The following is a 21541-nucleotide window of genomic DNA, read 5'->3' as shown; positions in this document are numbered from 1 at the left end:
TCAGTATCTGTCCACAGATGTCGACAAAAGCACTTTCAGTGTTTTTGTTACCTCATCACCACTGATATCATTTGTTCAGTTTTTATTCACACAACCTTGTTTTCGTTTTTACAGATTCATATCTCTTCTACACATGCACATCTGTTTTTACAAAGGCAAGTCTTATGTACAAATGTACAAACTTGATTTTCTCCTGAAGATTTTTTTCACAGATACAAATCTCATTCACACTTTATTTTCTTGTACACTAGACGTAAACAAGCAATACCTTGTATCAAATTAGACAAAACCAGAAATAATTTGTTCTTTATTAGATGGTAAAAAAAAAAAACCATAGTCATACCCTAGACAAAGGGAAGCTACTGAGCTTACTTCAGGCGCACTTGCACAGAGCCAAGGATATAGTTAAAATGCCTTTATTGTGATAGGGCATAGGTAAGAGTCAAATATGAAACCAAAAATCCTTTGCCTTTTGAATGTGATATCTCAGTAACACCTTGAAGGAACTTCTTCAAATTTGGCACAAATGTCCACGTGGACTCAAGGACAAACTGATTAGATTTTGGTGGTCAAAGGTCAAGGTCATGGTGACCTCACAAAACACTTTTTAGCCATTACTCAAGACTTCACACAGCAATTATGACAGTATTTCACACATGGTTATCATTCTATAAGACTCTGGACAAACAGGGAAACTGTTCCTGAGTTGCAAAGGCATACAGCTGTGAGGTGGTAATTCTAATTGTTTTCTTTTGTTTTTTTTACATCACTCATCCACTCCATCATACTTTCAGACACATATTCTTTTCTTAACCACCCACTGTCTGTGTTCCTCCGGGATCTTGTAGGAGATTTCGCAAAGTCAGGGTCCCCCACAAGCATAAAATGCATCCTTCAGTATTTGTGTTCCTTCTCTTTGGCACATTGTCGGCTCTGAGTTGCAGGGTTCTCATAGCTCCTAACTCGTGTTCCGGTGGGTGATGAGAGTCAAAGAGCAGGTACTGGTCTGTGTGGGTGGGTTTCCTATATATTCAAATGAGTATGGCACAGTTATTAATATGAGTAACATATAATTCTTGTGTCTTTACTATCAAATTCCAGTATAAACACTGAGCAGTCCTGAGATTCTTCATTTATTTTTGTGAAAAGAGCAGATTTATCATTGGCTGCCAACCAGTGAGATGTACGAGTGTGTCACTGAACGTCAGGCACTATTTTTATACCTGTGAATACAAGGAGAACACAAGTCTGCACCTCGACGTGAGCAAGTCAATCAAGCGAACAGAAAGGTGCAAAACTCCCCCAAGGCCAAAGTGGAAATTGTCTTCAAAAATAAAAAGTATGACGTTTCAGGCTTTAGACCGTCATCAGGCATGTGGAGGGCTGCACGATCAAAACGTCACACTCAGTTTTTCACTGTGGCCCTCAGAGTGTTTGTCTTTTTCTTTTTTTATAATGAGATCAGCTATTTATTTTTGAGCTCTGCTTTTTGGTTTTGACCAGTTTAATATGCAAGTGATTCACACCAGAGGACTGTCTTACATTTTCAGACAGTGCAAAGTTGCAAACATCATGTGCAGGACAGGACATGCGAACATTAAACTGAACTGAAAATGTCAAGTAGGCTTGAAGCTCAAGATTTAAAATCAAACAGTACACCCCCTTGGGCCATGTTGCCATGTATCTTGAGGTGTAGTGATTGACAGGTCACCAGGTTTCCTGGGGAATGTGGACTCCAAACGCCAAAGAAAGCCTCTTGGCTGTAAGTGCATCAGAGGTCCACAAGCAGAGCTCAGGCTTGTGGTCAGTGAGTTGCCAAGGAGAGCAGGAAGTTTAGGCCAGTGGGACTTGTTACATGTGATTAATGAGTTCGATGAAGCCCTTTATAAGACCAGTGAAAGGAGCCAAATGTGCCGTGTGTTTGCAAATAAACAATTGTGCAGCTCATGACTAGAAAGGATGTTTGTTTGATGTTCCCGCTGTGTAAACTTGAGTAAATTAAATATAACGCAGACAGCATCACTGAATTGAAACGCTTCATTGTGAGCCTAAAGTGTAGTGTGTCACAAAGTCCCTGGTTTCGCTGTAACCGTGGATGCAGTGCCTCATGTGTACATTGTCACACGTGCAGAGGTGTGATGATCACGCCACATTGTGTGAAACCTGGACTCTCTTCCCTCCATGTGTAGTTTTCCAGGAGAGAATCAGAGTGAGAGCAGCCTGGTAGAAGAAGATGTCTGCTGAGGGAAGGGATGCGTCACTGGATTAGTGCCTGAGAATCTTGTCCCAGCCTCTTCCTCCTGAGCTGCTGAGACGCCTCCAGAAAGGGCACGACACTCGCTGCTCGCTTTCCCTCCACTAAGCCTTCCACATGAGCCAGCCAAGCCTTACCTCCCCACCAGGATGAAGAAAGAAAAGAAAACGCATGCTTTACTGTTTCTCCTCCTGCTTCACTTCACCTTTGGTAGGATTTTTTTCCCCTTTTTTTCGTCTTTGTTTGTGCCTAATACTTCTTGCCTTGCTCTTATCTGGTTAATCCTCTAACACTCAGAGGGCACGTACATCTTAGTGTAGACTGTTCTTGCTGCTTGTGTACTGTATATTTACACGTGTGGTTTTGTGTTTGTTTGTATTTTGATAGTAGAAACTTAACTCCAAATATATTTATAATTTGTGCCCATCCTCCTTCTCCCTGCTTTCGGTTCCTGCCCTTTTTAGCAAGTGAGTGCAACAGTTATCACTTAACTACATAACCATTTCCCTTTAGTATAGACAAATCAGTGTGACTTGTGTGACATTTGTATAGAAAACATAGCAGCTTGTTAAAAGGTTATGTCATTATTTTATTATTTCTCTTTTACTGAGATAACTTGGGGCATGTTTATGTGTTTTCCCTTAAAGGGCAATCAGACTATGCTCCATATTTTTATGATAATGGACCCAGCAGTACAAATGGGAATATGGCCTTGTTCAGCATCTCTGAGGACACACCAGTTGGTAAGTCTCACATGCGAGTCTGACTGTGACTTTTAACAGTCATAGGTCCATGAGATGAGTTTAGTGTAATTTAAAGGCATTTATTTTAGCGCCTTAGTGTAACGATGAAATCATTGCACTCCTATGAGGCTCCAGCTAATCACTGTAATACCTTTTGGATTGTGACGTACGTCAAGACTTGCGGGAAGAAAACAATATGGGTGGTGGCTCATCTGACCTGATTATGAAACGTGCCATTTACACTGAATAATAAGCACTGAGAAATGAAATGAAGGTATTTGCATGTCAAATTTCCACACAGGTACACAGATATACATCCTGAATGGCACAGATCCAGAGGGGGACCCGGTGCGATATGGTCTGACTTTTGAAAAGGGCTCCAAAGAATATTTTAGGGTGGAACCCAAATCTGGAAATGTGACTCTAATTCAGGAGCTCGACAGAGAGGTGAGCCTCTTAAAGAGACTGTTGTTTTGAAAATCTGTTACCACCACGCTCACTGTGACATTTATCTTTTCTCTGTAGACACAAGGTGAAATCTCAGTGCTGGTGAGCATCACGGATGGTCGAAATAAAGTAAGTTCCTTTTATGTGATTTATTTTTGTTTAGACTGCCTTCACTGCATTAATCACACCATTTCTACTTTCATTATCTCCATTATGTGTCTATGACACAATCTAACTGTGAAATAAAACAAAAATAGATACATCTGTGAAAAAGATATTTGAGATCTGCTCCTGCAAAATATGTGCCATGACAGACTGAAAGCAAACAGCAGGAAATTTACCATGACTACAATCTGGACTTGAGAAAATAATGCATTTAAATATAAGAAAATAATCTTTTCTGATCACTTCCAGTTAATTATCTCTCTTTTTTTAATTGAGGATATAGCCTTGAAATGAATTCCTTATTGTGAAGATATTTTTATTCATGGTTGAGATTTTGTGATTTTTGTTCCTGCTTTCAGGTTGTTGAGACAGTGAGAGTGTTTGTCACAGACGCCAACGATGAACCACCGGAATTTCAAAACCTGCCTTTCATCATTGATATCCCAGAGGTACAGTATATCAAACAAATACACCTATATGTAATAATGTAATACAACTGATGCAATGAATCCCTTCTATAGGCCTTGCTGTGCCATCAATAACTCGAAATCTGACGACTGAGTCAAACAAATAATAATAATAGAGAATAAAGGGGGTTTAGGGTTATAAACAATGTTGTCTCTTTACCAGGACACTGCTCCGGGAAGTAGCATCTACAGAGTCCAAGCAGTGGATAAGGATATGGGCTCAGGAGGCAGCATCTCATATTATCTACAGGTGACTTTACAGCTTCATTGTTATGCAGATGCAGATGATGCACAGCTTTGAGGCCTCTCTAAAGCCTCATGTCTTGGTGAAATTGAGTGCTGGATGAATTAAAACAACAAGGCTACCCAAGGCTGTTCTGTTGTGTTTTCCCCAGGCTACCACTAAATTTAATGAACACCACGGGTGCTTCGTTAGAATTCAAACAATAAATCTTGTTTATTTTGACTCCAAATTAGTTTTTGATGCTCAGGTGAAAAGATTTATCCACACGTGTCTGGTTCAACATTGTAGTACACTACAAAAATATAATTCATTCATGCTTATTTTGTCTCACTCAGACTGCTGCATCTATCTTTACTCTGGAATTAGGCAAAAAAAGTAAAAATGGCTCTCTCCAAACGCAGCAGCTTGGCTTTTACAGCAACACGTGCATGGAGAAGTGACCTAAAGCAACCTAGGCTAAAACAGTTACAGCTATTCTTACCTGATGCACATGACTTCCAGTCAAATTCAGACTTGGTTGTAAGATTTTACTAAGCACATATAGAGCCGTTAACAGCTTGGCCTTATCCTACATCTCTGGACCTCTTAACTCCTGCATCCTGGACTTCGCCCTGAAGTCTGCCAACAAGTTGATCCTCTCAGATCCCAAAACCTTTTTTAGTAGCATGACCAAGCATTTCATTCTTTTTTTATAGTTTCTTCCTATTTTTATCTTTTCACTCTTTTGCACTTACTTCCTATTGATGCGCTTTCATAGCTTGATCCCGTTTCCTCTTTGTTATTACTATGTTATTACGACTGCATCATTATCATCCTCATAGTGATACTAATAACTGGCTTGGTGTGGCCCTAACATGGAGGGGGCACCATCAGAGGTTGAGCTGACATCATGAGAGCTGTGCCACCATGTGGAGGGAGGAAAAGGGCGTTCGAGTGATGGGACAGTGTGTGTAGGGGGAAAGATTAATCTCGTACCAGAGAGCAGTCTGGAAATGGTGTTACTTTGGTGGATTAAATTTCAATTACATTTGAGCAAGGCATTGAAGGCTTAATAGGGGCTTAGGTTTGGTCCGGGCCAACAGCTGACAGCACAGTAGTTATTAACTATGTGTTAACTACGAGACAAAATTATCCTGATGGAAGTGTGTTGATAAATGATTAGAAGCGTCTTTCAAATTAGCTTGATTGCACTTGATTGGTAGCCTCAAGTAAGACATGTGTCTGCTGTCATCCTGTCAGACCTCCCCACTTGCCAAGTTCACCATCGACGGCCACAGCGGGATCCTTCGAGTCAAACCAGGCGAGACTCTGGACTACGAGACTACACCAACACATTTTGTGACAGTGGTCGCAAAGGTGAGAGGTCGCTGTTAAACAAACGTTCACCCTGTGAGCAACGTGGCAAAGAGGTTTCAGATTCATCCGTGTGCTCCTGTGGTTACCTTTCTCTGAGAGGGCTGACGTCTTTTCTGGTGGTCGTCCAATTGAAATCAGTCGGAAACTGGAACATTTTTCATGATGTGTTGCCTGTGGGATTTTGCACATGAAACAAGGCAACACTGATGAGAAAATAAGGCGGCACAGGAACCAGGGGTTGTGACAGTGTTGCTGCCAGTGGGAGTAACCTGCGGTGTACCTCCGCTCTGTGTGAGACTAACATACTGTGGATATAGACACTTAAAACCCTGTCTTTAATCATGCTTGGTAAATGACAAATTGGATACTGAGAAGTTAAAGCCATGATAAAATCTGTGTATAAAATTATTGGCTCAATCATTTCCATCAATTCAATCAACTCACTAATGGTTAAACTGAGAAAAGCCATGACTACATTATGTCCACGCAGAGAAACCTCTGCATCTTTCGCACTCACTGCAGCATGATGAATAATATATGAACGTAACATAGGAACATAATGAACACAGCCATGCAAATGGAATTACAGATTCCACTGTTTCCCATTATGTTGAATTTTGAGGATGAAGAGGTTTACATCCCATTGCACAGACAGCCAGACATCCAACCAACATGACTGAAAATATCTTACTGAGCCAATTTGAAAATGAACCATGTACTGCCAATGTTTAATTTGATATTGTTTTATACGTTACTCTTTGGCTGGTTATAAGAAATCAAACTCAAACTCAAGACATTTGGTCACTCCCAGCCAGTGGAAATCTTTAATCATAGCAATAAGTCATTTCTCCAAACATTTAGTTGGTTAAAAGAGTAAAAAGTGCTTTTGCTTAAATTAGATATTTTCTTAGGGATTTCAAAATAACTTGTGGCGAGAAGGGCCTGTCTGCACAAAGATCACATAATTCCTAATGTAAAATGAGAATGTCCTCAGTGAAATCTTGTTATTTTATCATAAATCACTTTGGATAAAAGTATCAATCAAATGTGTTGATAATGATTCATTATAATTCAGCTTTCTGTCTCCCTTTTCTTCCCCCTCAGGATGGAGGAGGAAAGTACAAGGGAAAGCATCAGGTGTTGACCTCCACAGCCACTATAACAGTTAATGTAATGGATTCCCAAGACATGCCTCCATCCTTCGTAGGAACCCCTTACTTTGGCTACGTGTACGAAGTCTCAGTTCCTGTAAGTCCTCCTCTTATGCTCTACACAACAGTGATGGCGATCAGAGGATTCATTTTATTTATGTAAGGTCTCTTTTTTTTTTCTTCCAGGGTTCTGAAATTTTCACTGTGTATGCTAAAGATGGAGATCAAGGCAATCCTAACCCCATACATTATTCCATCATGAATGGTAAGAAGCATTGATCAAGAATGAATTCCAGTTTGAGCTGTCTTGTGTACTTTGTTTGTTGTTTATCACATTTACACAACCTCTGTCCTCACCTTTCAGGTAGTGATGGTGTCTTTGATATAAATAGCACCAGTGGATGCATCACCCTGACAACGTATCCATCTCTGCTGAAAAACGAATTGTATGAAATTAAAGTCAAGGTAATGTTAATGTCTCGGGAATCACACTATCATCTCACACGGGTTGATTTGCTTTTACTGCTGAACATGCTGAATATGTTGATGTTGATGTGATTTCTAACCCCAGGCGTCTGAGGTAGGACCAAATGATCAGCTGATGGACTACGACATCACCATGGTGACAGTGCGGGTGGTGGATCTCAACAATCATCCTCCGACTTTTTACGGAGAAAATGGACCACAGAGCAAGTTTGAGGTTACAATGTACGAGCATCCACCTGCAGGGGAGATCCTCCGGGGCTTCAAGATCACCGTCAATGACTCCGATCAGGTAGGTTTCTTCCCAAAGTTCACTCTTTCACTTTAGGTGTTTTGTTATTTGAAGATTAATGTTGACAAAAGCTGCTTCTTTGATCATTTCAAATGAATGCTGCCTTGCCATGTTGAGTTCGTTCCTCTGCTGACAGATGCACTCATACCTCTGGGTACAATGTTGCATAAATATCTGCCGAAGAGCCTTAAAGTGTGAGCAGTTACGCAACATTTTAAAATGTTGATAAAATCTGCTCATTAATTCAAGATGAAAATGTTACTCACGACGCCATCATGTTTATTCTCTCCCTCCTGCCTAAATGAGTCATGTAACATTATCTGCCAGATTTTTTTTTTATTTCTTTATATCCATCCAGGTTTCGTGAAGTCATGGTCAGATCTTTCCTATATTCTGCTGTTTATTTTTCTGTGCAGGGAGCAAACGCTAAATTTAAACTGAGACTTGTGGGGCCGAGCCGAGTGCTGCGAGTGGTTCCCCAGACAGTCCTTAATGAAGCGCAGGTGACCATCATTGTGGAAGACACATCTGGCATCGACTATGAAAAGGGACCAACCCTTTCTTTTAAGGTTAGACTTTCTTAGTAACTTGGTTTACTTCTCTTTCTATTTGCTTTGCTTAGAGCCCACATTGAATTGAATTTCATGCCCAAAACCCAGAGATATTTGTTGTCAAGATAATTGTTGTCGACAAATTTTAGCCATGCTCAAGGGAAGGCAAAGGCCGTCTGTCTGTCTGCCACTTTGGTCCAGACTAAAATATCTCATCAACAACTGGATGTTGTGAAATTTTCCTGACATTTATACCATAGAGGATGAATCCCACTGACTTCGGTGATCCACTGACTTTTCCTCTTGTGCCACCAGCATGTTGACATTTGCTGTAGATAACGAAATGTATGAACTGTTGATGAAATCTGATGCAGACATTCTTGGCCTTTGCGAACTTTGCGTTTGACCCCTTTACTTTTCATGTAGCACTAAGAAAAGCACGTCAAAATTTATTCCAATTTGTCCAATAGTTACTTTAAAAATTAATAACATTATCACAACTCTCACTTTGCATGTTAGCAAATGTTTACAAACCTGTTAATTTCTCATTTTATAATCATCCATTGGCCCATTTATTACACTGACTTCCATTTAACCACAACAGCTAAATATTAAAAACTAGTTTTACAATGACCATTACTGCCTCACAGAGCCACTAGTGTGGATGTTTATTAAGAAACTCATAATTTTATCGACTAAACATTTCAGCACTAATCTAACTACGCTTTGCATGTGTCTGTGTGCAGCTGCTGGCAGTGGAGATCGACACTCCTGAGCGCTTCAGTGCGACAGCTGACATCGTGATCAACCTGCTGGACACAAACGACAACATCCCCAAATTCACATCCGAGTATTACATCGCCAGAGTCCCTGAGAATTCCCCTGGAGGCTCCAGCGTTGCGACTGTAACAGTAAGTCAACCATGATTAAGCTCTGCTCTGTCCTGACCAAAGTGATTATATAATCCATCAATCCTCCAATAAATGCATATTGCTCTGTGCAGTTCTTTAGGTGAAAGCAAGGTTGTTGCCAGAGAGGGAAAAAAAAAAAGCTCCACCATTCCCAGCTTTGTTTTTGTTGTTCCTCATTATGAAATTCATGTCTGCATGTGACACTGTGGCATGTGCTTTCTGTAACACCTCGGGGAGGGGTATTATCAAAAGAAATATTGGCACATTTGTCTCATCCTTTCTGTCCTGCTGTATGTATCCTGCAGCCAGGCAGTATGGCCAAGCTACGCAGTGTGTAAAAAGCTTAATTTTGCCCCAAGGTTAATCATGCTGACCTACTCCTCCATCCTCACTCACAACAGGAAGAGACTTATAGCCCACCCCACCCACTCTACATGAGCTTAAGACCCTAGCTGGTGGTGCTCAATCAGCTCCAGTAAAAACCATTTAAACTGATAACCTTCAGTCACCTTGGTTGAGTTTTCTGTCCACCAGTGTGACTGTATCTAATTATATTTTTCAGACTGGTAGATATTGTTGTTGAAAAAGTGAACATTTTAAAAAAAAAAGATTATTTACTTACTTTTCTTTATATACTTGATTGTATGAGCTATAAGCATTCTGCTTCTAATCTCTGTCCTCCAGGCAAATGATCCAGATTCGGGGCCTTGGGGTGAAGTCAAATACACGATTTATGGATCAGGATCAGATTTGTAAGTAAAAACCTTTCACTCCTGCCAGTTAAGGTTTGATCTGATGGTCACATACTTAACTGTTGCCTTTCAACAAAGCACATTTCATAGAATAAGAAGTTATTTTTATGGTGCAACTCAAGGCTGCTCCGAGGTTCAGGGTGTTTGGTAAACTCAGTCAACAGGACACTCTTCTTGATTCATCTTTGTCTCTTTGATGGAAGAGGTAAGCGGGAAACCAGTTTGATTGGGCCCTCGGCTGCACAAACAGCCAGCTCTAAAATGGCTGCAAGATGCTGGCTAATCTCCTAATTGGATTGGAGGGTTAAAAATAGACAGCCTGGCCCGTCTCACATAGGGAGAGCCAATTAACATGCAATGTGACAGCTGGAGCCACAGAAACGGCAGCTTTGAAAAGCAAGGCAGCGTGCACTGAAGGAAAAGTGAGAATTTATGCTAGTCTGCAGACAGCGACCTGAGTTAATTGTGCGAAAGTTATCAGTTTCATGGCAACTTGTGAATTTTCACAGTGGAAAACAAGATGGAGAAGACGGCGGAATAAAATGGCACTAAGCCCAATGTTGAACTAGAAAGTACTCTGAAAACACAAATCCACATCAAATGCTGTATAACTCTTTACATTAGTTATTAGTGATTGAAACATATCTGAAGTTGTTCTGAAGGCAAAGGAAATAATGAACGATCTTGGTGAACATTGGTGCACATGGCAGGGCGTGTACCATCATGTGTTGCCGTCTGCAACAGCACTGGTTTTTAATACAACCACTAGGAATTTGAAATCTCAAATTCTACATGAGTCCTTTGGAATTAGAAAACATTTAGTCATTAAAATTAGGTTGAAGTTGTATGTTTTTTCACAGAAAATTGTGACAGTTTATGTCAAAAAGCCTATATCCAGGAGAACTGGCAAACCATTATTAGAATAACATACACTGTGAGAAAAGATATTAAAAACCCTTCAAATCAAAATATATCTGAGTATTTTCTCTACTAAATCTGGTGACAAGTGGATAAATATAATAAAAATGTTCAGGGAAAAATAGCCATGGCTTACATGTGTTTAAGAAAGAGATCCAGACAGAATATCTAAAGGTTTTTCCCTGTACACCCCAGTTCCTGTGAATCAAACAAAAAGTGCAAATGCTGACAAAACATTAACATTATTTTCTGGCCTATCCTAACTTTTTGTAAAATGTTACTGAAATCTGTTCAGTAGTCACTCAGTTATCTGATAAAGACAAATACAGCAAAGAAAAACACACAACATTGTGCAGAAATCAACCTGAAACTGAAAATGTACAAAGCCGACAAGACCAAACTGTAGCTACTCAGTAAAGGCAATAAAATCAAAGAGACAAACAAACAAATATTCAGGACAAAAAATATAACATAACTGGCAGCAATAACTAAGACTTTAATGGTGCTCAAGGGGGAAAGTCACATGTTGTGTAGCAAAAAAGGAAACATGAAAAAATTAATAAAGAAATGAAACAAATTAAGTTTGGAACACCTTGACCAACTAGAGGATAAATATTTTAGAGGTTTCTGTGCCAAATGGTTTTGTTTTGGTATCTGTTTACATTAACAAAACATTTTCTGTCTGCGTATTGTTAAATCACCTGGATTAACCTGTAAACCATCAAATATATTTTTACAACATGCTCTCTGCAATACAGTATGGAAGTCTGCTTTTTAGAGTGAACTATTAAGAGAGTGAGTCATGAAGAGATTCACAGGATGTGATGCAGTGTAAATATCACTTGCGCTGTGAATTAGGATGCCTATCTTAGAAACACTTGGTTCAGTGGGATGTGTTTAACGCAGAATGGACAGCTGTGTTGTGACTCATACACTGTCTGAACTGTTCTCAACCTGCAGGTTTGCCATCCACCCTTCGTCGGGACTCATCTCCACGCAACCCTGGACCAGCCTGGACGCAGAGGTCAGGTCTAAATACAACTTTTACGTCAAGGCTCAGGATTCGGAGGGGAAGTACAGCTTGGCCGAGGTCTTTGTCACTGTCCTCGACATGAATGACCACTCTCCAGAATTTGATGACAAACTCCTGGAGAAGACCATGATCATTGGTACACCTGTCAGAGTAGAGGTACATTATCATTCTAGCTTTGTACTGAAAATATATTTCAAAATCAGTAGATAAAAACACATTGTGTGGAAGTCGCAGACTGCCAATATAAAAAGGACAAATAACCCAAATAATCATAACTTTATGTTAAAAAAATATTAAAAATTAGAATTTTTATTTTAATTTTCATGTTTGAGGACTAGTAATTATTGCCAAAACCAGAATATAAGGCTGATATTCTTTACTTATCATTGCCAAATCCCATCAAAATACTTACTCCTCTGTGCAAGAGTGTGCCATTTCTCAAAAAACTATAATAAACACATCACTGAGTCATACTGTTGTACTGGGTGACAAGTCCCTTCATTACAAAGAACATGGCCACTGTAGTTTAAACTGTAGTTTAAGTTTAATTGATCTGCAGCTAAAAACAGCTCCCAACAAATGCACTATTTCCTGCTCTTTTAGTGACATTAGCTAAAAACTACAGCACCCAACTGTTTTAGGAAACTTTAGAAAACTACATATTTGTGACATTTTACAGGCAGTAGATGAAGATGCAGAGTCTCCAAACAACGTCATTGAGTACTCCATCATGACAGCCGATCCTGACAACGCATTTGATATCAACGCTGACACCGGGGAGATTAAGCTGAAGTCGTTCATCAAGTCCATGGAGATTGTGCAGAACATCACCAAGCAGAAGGACTGCAAGTGGTCCCTGGTGGTCCAGGCCAGGGACCGAGGCTTCCCCTCTTTCAGCACAACAGCCGTGGTCAATATCGATATCACCGAGGCGGTAAGACCTGCTCTGAGTCGCAGCATGCTCGCAGCGCTTTCTATTCCAAGCCTGAGCTCTAGATTCAAGCAGTTTAACATATGATGATAGACATTGCTGTCATGCTATGCAGCTGCTAATTCAGCCTCCTTGTTTCAGTCACATTTCATTAATCTCATGTTCTTTAAAGGATAATGTTGGTCAACTTCATGCTTTTATTATAGTCAACAAATCCCATAGAGAGACCAAAACCAACAAATCATTAACCTAACAAGTGAGGTCTGTGTCATCATTTAGCTATACCTCTATTGTTGTCCAGAATCTATTAAAGCAACATTAAATTAACATTATGTAAACACCCAGAGGACATGGAGCAATATTAACATTCATTTGGAGTTATGTTTCTGTCCATCTGTAAGTCCAACATTCACTCAGCTTTTAGTTATATTTTACTCTTGACCAACTCTTTATAAAATATATTTATATGTTCCACTTTATATATTTTCCGACTAGTTGCTAACTTTATATGTCTGCCATCACGTTTGGTTTATCGCAGCCTGTTCGATTAAAAGCGGCTGCCTGCTGTGGTGGAGAACAAGGTTGATAAGAGCAGTGACTTCACAGTGCTGTAACACCAAAACACTGAGCTAAAAGAGGCTAAAAATATCTGTCGAGCTGCAGAGGTGTCATAATTCTCTGTGGGTTTGTTGCGATGAGCCATCCCTTCCCATTACATGTAGCTGTTTGATTTAGTTCTAAAATACAAATATATAGTGTTCACTGGAGTTTAAAAGCCAAAATTTTGCATTAGAGTGACATATTGCAGTACCACTTTCGAATAAGGCATACTTTATAAAGGATTTATAAAAACCTCTCTGGCAGGTGAAACTCACAACTAAATGTACAAGTACTATGTGACATCACCCTTTACAAACAAACTGCAGCCATTTTTCTTTTTTCAGAATAAATTACAGTGGCCATGATCATCATAATGAATGGTTTGGTCTTCTGTGTGTTTTTAATAGTTTGGGAGGTTACAGAGCATCAGGCGGGTGGAGTTACACAGATAATATAATATTTGTATGATAAATTAATGTTGGTTTTGGTCTCTTTGAGAGATTTGAACACCAGGTATAAAATATAAATAAGCAGACGCATTATCCTTTACAGTTTTCAGTCATTTACATTAACCCATATTTTTTCTAACACTTCATGTTTTCACTATGTATTCATTCTTTCACTCTTCATGATGACATGACTCAGTGTTTTTGGTTCTGTTTCTGTGTTGTGTATCGTGCTTTTCAGATCAAAGGTCGAATTATTACATACTTCATGGGCCTCAGCAAGCGTCCGCTGACTGTTTTTGGAATTTTTCTCAGCATTGTCACTTCCCTCATTTTACTAACGATCTGCATATCTACAATCCTGTACTGTAACGCAGTGAAAAAGTCACGCATCAACCCTGAGAGTAACTATATCAAAGTGATCCGCAGAGCCAAGTGAGAAATAACTGACACCTGCACCATTATTCATTCATAACATGTAAAAACATTTATTTTTTTACTGGTTGGTTTTTGTCTGTAAAAGAGTACTGGAGCACATAATATGACAATAAGATAGAAGTTTTTTTTTTCTATTTTCCTTATTTTTATTTGTTTCAAATTTTTTTGAATTGGAAAAATGCTCTAAATGCAAAATATTTCTCATAATATAGTATGGATCTTTACACTACCAAAATCTCATCTTTAACTATTTAACACTAGAGATAATACTAGAGCATGATTCAGACTATTTGGTTGTCAAAGTGACTAAAATGGAGCCTTTTAGTTGGGATTTAAACCTGGATTTGCTCACTTAATCTCTATTTTTCTCACACAAACATGCATTTCACTCCGTTTTGGTTTCATGAACTGTCATCATTCTTCTTGAGCCCTCATCAGTCACATGCCAAAGAAAAATCCTAATGCACCGCACTGCCAGACGCATTCCCAACAACTAGTGCTGTGCCTAGTTCTTAGCTTTGCATGAGCAGTCCTGTACGGTAGGACAGAGAGAGACGGGTGACTGAGTGTGAGTGTGGAAGTGTTGCATTGTTTGTAGACATGTTGTTCGGGCCTCCTCTGTCAGTGCTTTGCTCATCCATCTCTCATGCTTGCATGCTTCAGACAAATGCTACGTTAACGCTTGGATTCAGTCCCTTGGACTTGATTTAAACAACTTTATTTGTGCTCTTTTACAGACTCCTCTCAAGGGGCCTATGGCGGCCTTTTTAATGAAAAGTAGGGACAATCCTATGAGAGCTCTAGGCATGGTCACTGTTATCATTAGTGTGTTGGTAGGGGTGACTGTCTTGATCTCTACGGCTATGTACATGCGCAACTCAAAGTCCAACAGGATCATGCCGGCCCGTCGCATCATTAAGAGGCGACCCAAGGACCAGCAGCCCTGGACCTTCAAGATGCCCAATGTCAAATTCAACAACCCTGCAGACAAGTTCATCATCGGCGACCCAGAGAGAAGCCCCCAGCGGAACACCGGCAACCCCCGGCCGAAGCCTCCACCCCCCAGTGCCCCTTGTCTTCCCCCTCCGCCTCCATCTAACACTCGGCCCACTGAGAGGCCCCGGGCGGTCCCAACGATATCTGGTGCACTGGCCTCCAAAGGCTCAAAGAAAGCTAAATCTAGTCGCCGCAAAGAGGGAAATATAAGTTCTGCTTTAGTGTCGGAGCTTAAAATGAAGCTTGAGCAGAAAATCATTGAGAACAACCAAGGTTATTATTAACACAAACGTCTTGTTTAAGGTTGTCAAGTCAATTCTGACAACTCTACTGCTCTTAGCTCATCTGTTGTTGAAGAGTTCTCGCCTAAACCTTGTGATGATCTGGTAGGGTGGCCCTACCTTTAGATTATTGATGGGTAAAGGTATAACTGGAAGGTTTACAGATATTTATGTCTTAAGAGGAGATATTAAACAAGTGGGATTCACTGCATCCTCAGCTGACCTGGCTTAGGTGAAGAGAGGAGAGAGCTGGAGTCTGTCGGTGGTGCAGTAGATAATTCACCACACTGCCATCTTGAGGAGGATTACATCATCTTAACAGTAAGAAGAACCACTGTAAATTGCCCAGGGAGAGGATTACAAAGACTTACTGTGAATACATACGTTGCATAACTTCCTGAAAAGCATAATGTTCAACACTCTGTGGTGTTTTCAACACAGTTAGGATTTCACCCAATAAATCCTAAAAAAAAACACTTTCTTTCTTTCACTCACTGAAGCATGCAGCTGAATGACACAATCAGGAAAAACACCACAGCTTATTATAAAGTGCTAAAGGACCTGTGTGTTAATATTTTTACTGTGTTACATCAGCCGCTTGAAAGCTGAGAAGTTGCTCTTTTGTATGATTACAATGTGCCACTGTAGGTTTTCACAGTAACACGAGCTGAGTTGCTTTTATTTGATTGTGCAATTCTAGAAAAATGCTTTTATATAAATTTACATTGGTCCAATTTTAATGTACAGCACTGTATTATTTTCATTATTTTGAATACACATACTGTATATGACAAATATGAACATTTCCCCAGTTGTATTTTGCAGCAGTAAATAACACAAAATACAAATGAAACCATCTAACTCCACTAGTGGGATATTGTTGGTAAAAATTAGTCGTATGCTTGAGATTTTCAAGCTCAGATTGCTATGTATATAACTTGCTTGGACATATCCTTTATAGATATACATGTTTAAATGTAGAATCTGTGTCGAACATTTAGGGTCCACACACAGTTACTTTCCATGTTATTCTTCAATGCCTTCAAATGTAGGCTCATACAATTTAATCGCTGTAATGAATATCTTGTATCTGACTATATCTTAACTTATAACTATCTAAATAAGTTGAGATAAACTATATATCTTAACTGTAAATTACAATTGCCTGGTCCTATAAAGTAACATATTTGTACCGTCTTTGTACTGTCTTGATTTTGAATAAATATTTGAAAATAATTTGGTTCATGCTCCATTTTGTCCACAGGCTGGATTTGTTCAATTTAGTTTTGTTTAGAACACTTTATTTTAGTTTGTAGTTTGTTAAACTTTAAGTTTCTTGTAAAGAAAAAAATACAACTAAATGGCAAAGGTTTCCAGTATAAACAACATGGTAAATCAAAGGCAACAAATATGAATAAATAATGTGTAAAATCTGTATTAATTTGAAAGGCCAATGTGCTAAACTGTAAACTAACATTTATTCAATGTACAAAAGTACAATTTTACTCTAGTTTTACTTTATACTTATACTCCACTACATTTCAGAAGGAATTATTGTACTTTTTACTCAACTATATTTATCTGACAGCTATATTTATTTGACATTTTGTAAATAACGATTTTACACAAAACCATATGGATAACAAACTTATAAAATACAGTGTATTATTAAAGATTAAACCAGTTGTTCAGATTTTTTGGTTGGTGACCCTTTAAAATAAAACTAGACATATCTAGATGTGGCAGATGCTTGGGAGGGGCCCAAACACTGGATAAAACTTTAGGAAACACTGGATAAAACTACATAACTGTATATAAAGAACTAAAAACTCGCTCCACCACAAGAGGCAACAACGGAAAAATTCTGCTTACACATTAATGCATCAGAATTAACAATCTCATAATGTCAGATATAATTTTATTTTATCACAGGGGCAGTTTTCTTTTACTTTTGATACTTAAAGTACATTTAGCTGATAATGTAGTATGACGCAGTATGATTGTAAGGACTTCTTGACAAAACTTCTACTTGCATTCCTACCTCTATTTTATCATTTGTATTTGCACTTAAGATCTGAGTTCCTCTTTCACCACTGCTCAAAATATATAGTGTTGAAAAAATCTTTATACTCTCATTATATATTTGTATATTTTACATAATCATATAATCATATTTAGAAATAACTAATGTCTGTTTAATTATAGGTTAAAAGATCAACAATTCTATGACTATGCAATAATTGATATAATGATTCCACTTTGGTTATGGACTGACTATACATTATATCTGTGATGGCAAAACTAACAGAAAATGCAACATCAACATCCCTATTTGCCTGTGTGACTGATGTACAGACAGTGAGCTCAGAGCTGTCATTAAATGGAAATATCATGTCCTGCTGACGAGGATTCAGATAGAAAATCACTTTAATCTGCTTACGAGTGTATGCATAAATGCACGGGAAAACACCGCTTATGTAACAAATCCTCTGAGTGATTGTGCTAAAAAATCACAGTATGTCTCAGCATTCATCATTGATTCCCTTTAATCCACATAAAATACCATTTCATTCCTTTACAAGACAGCAAATCTGGAGTATGTAAAAAGAAGAACAATAAAAAAAAAATTTCATTTGTTTCAACATAAATGTGCTGAACAAAACACCCCCCAAACAATCCACTCTATTACAATTTAGTTTGGTGAAGTTAACAATAAAGAAATGCATACAGTGCTGATTATGTACATTTTTTTAATTTAGGAGTGTTTGTCTTCGTACTCAGTATCAAAACATTAAGAAAAAATAATAACTCAAAGAAATATCAAATGCATTTTAACACAAACCTTCTGCACAAGTATATTAACACAGATAATAACAAACTCTCCCTACAATAAGGAAGAAAGGCATCTCCATTTTGAACTTATAGCTTAAAATTTATATTTACAGGATGACTATATACACAATAAAGCTCCAGTTTGTGCCACTCGTGTATTAACATAAAATTGAGGCACAAAGCTACAGTAAGCATTCAGTTTTCTGAAAAAAAAATACAAAAAAAAAAGAGTATTTATCTGTTCCTACAGCAACTCTGTTTCCTAATACAAACAAAGATGGTAGCTCGAAATGACAGATGTTCTCGCACAATTTATACAACTTGAACCAAATTCAAAGAATTCACTATCACCTATATTTCTTTGTATTGATGTTTCCTTTACTTTATTTTTTTTAACAAAATAAGAGGTTAATATTTTCTTGTGTTTTACAAGAAATAGGGTAGGAAACAGAGCCATACAGGAGTCATACATTCAGATGGTTAGAAACGTCTTTAAAGGGTTTGAAGAAATAGCGTCAAGTTTTGTCAATTTTTAATTTTTTTTAATTGCTGGGTGTTTCTTTTTCAGAAATTCTGGTGTGAAGCTCTCTTACTTAAATGTTACTCTATGATACGAGAGACACAAATTGGGGCTACACTCAGAGGTATACATTTATGTAGAGTTCTTGACTTTGATTCTAGTACAGATGAGCTGCACTCCCTCCTTTGGGCCTATCCTCAGACTTCCCCTTCTTTTTTGGCTTTTCCTCCGATTCCTTGCACAGGCCTTCATCACTTGTTGCCTGCAGGCTGTCAAAGGTGCCCTGCCTTTCCGTCCCCTGCATGTTTTCTCTGTGCAGCCTGCGCTTCCTCCACAGATCCACACAGCGCTCCACACAGCTGAACCTGGCCTCCGTGGTGCAGGCATACATGCCGACTGGCACTGCCAAGACCATGGCGCACACAATGACTATAATGTGGATGAGCCTCTCTCTTTGCTCCAGCTCACTGATGTCACTTCCCGTCACAAACACGATGCACTGGCCTTCCCTCGGTGGATGGTTCTTCAGGGTCACACATACTTCGTATTTGGTGACAGGAAGCAGGTCGCTGACTGAGTAGCTGTTGATGCCAGGGCCGATGTAGATCATCTCCTTTTTAGGTGAATCATATTTGCCAAAGTGGATGGTGAACCAGGTCTCTGCAGGGTTGTCTGTCACTGCATACCACTCAAGGGTGATACCGTAAACTGTCTGCTTGGCGATGCGGATGTCAATGTAGGCATTCTCATCAGACGACAACATTGGGACAGGTGGAGGGAGAGGAGCAGAGGAGTTGATGGAGATGGTGTCAACCATGATGCTGACGGAGGAGTTGCCAATGAAGTTGTTAGCAGTGCAGGTGTAGAGTCCTCGGTCCTCAAGGTGAAGAGAGGGAATCACCAGCTGGGAGGAGACAGTCTCTGAGTCTATGTGAGTCTCGGTAGCTGCAAGGAGAAAACAGAGCATCAGTGTACTGCATTTAAATCAGAGGCTCAAACCGATAAAGACTTGGTTGGGTAACTTTCAAGAGTGTATTGTTGCCACATCTTCTCATAAAGCAGATGCAGCCCAAAGGTTCAAGATATACCTCACTAAGTGCTCCCACAGCAGGTTCACAACAGTTTAATGGATGGTAGTGATAAAAAAAAAAAAATCTTACCAGCAAATCCTCTTATAATCTTCAGACTGTACATCCATTGAATGGTTGGGCCTGGCCTGCCCTTGACTAAGCATGTGAGTGTTGCATTTGCCCCGAGAGGTAAAGTGATGTTAGTCTCTGGGGCAGAGGCCACTGGCTTCATGCATGTTTTTAACTGGATCTCATGGAAGAACTTGTCTGCTTTGGAGGCGGGGCCTGCGCACATCAAATAAGAATTCATCAGAATGATGGGAGGGCCGACCGACCTGATGAATGTAACAAAGCCTTTGAGGCGACAATCGCACAACCAGGGGTTGTCATGTAGTGCCAAAACCACATTGGTAACCAGTCCTTCTTTCCCCCATGCTTTTTCAGCTGTTTGGTAAAGAGGCCAATTAGTGAAGACATCTTTTGATATGACACTAAGCTGATTGAAAGATAAATCTAAGTAGGTTAGGGCAGGTAAGTGTCTCAGGGCGTATTCAGGTAGGACGTCTAGTCGATTGTGCTTCAAGTCCAAAATCTTAAGTTTTGGCGTGTCCTGAAATGCTGTCCATGGGATTGAAGTCAGCTTGTTCCCTTGTAGCCTCAGCTCTGTCAGTCTGGTGAGCCCCTCCAGGCTTTTAATGTTCATCAACGTGATCTCATTGAAATTCAACCAGAGGAACTCCAAGGCACTAATGTTAGAGAAAGATCCTTGCTGTAACTCGGTCAGGTGGGATTTTTCAATTCGGATTTTAGTGAAATCATGTGGTATATCTTCTGGTATGTGTCCCATGGAGGTTTCCATACATAGTAAAGACCTAGAGTGGTAAAACAGGATATGTTTGGACAATAAAAGCTAATGGCAAGTGTATATTTTATCTTCACATGGCATTTGTGCAAATTTATGGATAGTGTTGGTAAACTTTAAAACAATTTGGTTAGCAGGTAACATTTAAGATAACACGTATGTCTAAAAGGGGGTTATGGCTAAAACATAACCTGCTATTAAAAGTTTGTATGGCTTCAGTGGTAACTTACCTTCCCAAGTTGTCATCTGTGCAGGAGCAGCCGATCAGACAAGTTGATGATCCAGGGGAGATAAGATAAAAAACCAAAGCAATATGTAATGCAACATAAAAGGTGTCCATATTCCTGGTGGAGCATGTGAAATAGGCCTGTGAGGGCAGGACAAGCCCATGGGTTGCATGGAAGAAAGCCTATTACCTTAATCTTCCTTGACGTAACACTTAAGACACCAAATGACATTTGAGACACATAGAAGCGGTGTATTTATAGCAATGGTCCACTTTGTCTATATAATATATTGTCTGATCTCCTCAGACGCATGAAAACAGTCTGTACAAATTTTGCTCAATCCTGATCCAATGAGTGATTTTTCATTGTACTGCTCTACTTTCCGGTATGACCCCAAAATGCTTTGCATCAGTTTAATTTAATTTATTTGTCCCCCACCAAAGAACAGACACTGACATGACATGAGGCCCATTTCTATTAAGTGGGCCGGAGCCCGTCAGGCTTAGCAGCAAAAAGAGGGAGGGCTGCAGAGAGACAGAGAGACAGAGAGACAGATGTCTGGAGGACTGTA

At 39.4% G+C, this 21541-nt stretch overlaps 2 protein-coding genes across 3 annotated transcripts; one reads left to right on the top strand and one right to left on the bottom strand.

The window, feature by feature from the left end:
• The first annotated feature begins 1810 nt into the window (after positions 1 to 1810).
• LOC139609076 (cadherin-related family member 1a-like) lies at positions 1811 to 16705 on the top strand. 2 transcript variants are annotated; one of them, XM_071463328.1, is made up of 17 exons: positions 1811 to 2464; positions 2902 to 2997; positions 3299 to 3444; positions 3523 to 3573; positions 3969 to 4058; positions 4240 to 4326; positions 5560 to 5676; positions 6781 to 6924; positions 7014 to 7092; positions 7192 to 7292; positions 7399 to 7602; positions 8019 to 8171; positions 8900 to 9064; positions 9749 to 9816; positions 11695 to 11923; positions 12447 to 12701; positions 13986 to 15061. In XM_071463328.1, the coding sequence occupies exons 1-17, from the start codon at positions 2404 to 2406 to the stop codon at positions 14181 to 14183; spliced, it is 2244 nt and encodes a 747-aa protein (XP_071319429.1). In that variant the 5' UTR covers positions 1811 to 2403; the 3' UTR covers positions 14184 to 15061. The 2 variants fall into 2 exon arrangements, with proteins under 2 accessions (XP_071319429.1, XP_071319428.1); XM_071463327.1 differs by having other exon boundaries at positions 1814 to 2464; positions 14920 to 16705.
• A 1286-nt stretch (positions 16706 to 17991) lies between these two features.
• On the bottom strand, positions 17992 to 21119 carry LOC139609254 (leucine-rich repeat, immunoglobulin-like domain and transmembrane domain-containing protein 2). Its single transcript, XM_071463576.1, has 3 exons — positions 20974 to 21119; positions 19972 to 20753; positions 17992 to 19756 (listed from the first exon to the last, which is right to left on the bottom strand). Exons 1-3 carry the CDS (start codon positions 21081 to 21083, stop codon positions 18969 to 18971), a joined length of 1680 nt encoding a protein of 559 aa, XP_071319677.1. The 5' UTR covers positions 21084 to 21119; the 3' UTR covers positions 17992 to 18968.
• Between the last annotated feature and the right edge of the window lie 422 nt (positions 21120 to 21541).

The sequence above is a fragment of the Trachinotus anak genome, unplaced genomic scaffold, assembly GCF_046630095.1.
Source record: "Trachinotus anak isolate AG129_WGS33_773 ecotype Australia unplaced genomic scaffold, CSIRO_AGI_Tana_v1 ptg000025l, whole genome shotgun sequence".
Classification (NCBI taxonomy): Eukaryota; Metazoa; Chordata; class Actinopteri; order Carangiformes; family Carangidae; genus Trachinotus; species Trachinotus anak.
The sequence above is the reverse complement of the archived record's forward strand: the minus strand, read 5'-3'. Positions and strand labels throughout refer to the sequence as shown.

Excerpts from the sequence above, each read along its gene's own strand:
- LOC139609076 (XM_071463327.1), top strand. The coding sequence starts at position 2,404 with ATGAAGAAAGAAAAGAAAACGCATGCTTTACTGTTTCTCCTCCTGCTT. Across the intron at positions 3,574-3,968 it reads TCACGGATGGTCGAAATAAA|GTTGTTGAGACAGTGAGAGT; the intron begins GTAAGTTCCTTT and ends TCCTGCTTTCAG. Across the intron at positions 4,059-4,239 it reads TCATCATTGATATCCCAGAG|GACACTGCTCCGGGAAGTAG; the intron begins GTACAGTATATC and ends TCTCTTTACCAG.
- LOC139609254 (XM_071463576.1), bottom strand. The coding sequence starts at position 21,083 with ATGGACACCTTTTATGTTGCATTACATATTGCTTTGGTTTTTTATCTT. Across the intron at positions 20,754-20,973 it reads ACAGATGACAACTTGGGAAG|GTCTTTACTATGTATGGAAA; the intron begins GTAAGTTACCAC and ends TTACCACTCTAG. Across the intron at positions 19,757-19,971 it reads GATTATAAGAGGATTTGCTG|CTACCGAGACTCACATAGAC; the intron begins GTAAGATTTTTT and ends TTCTCCTTGCAG.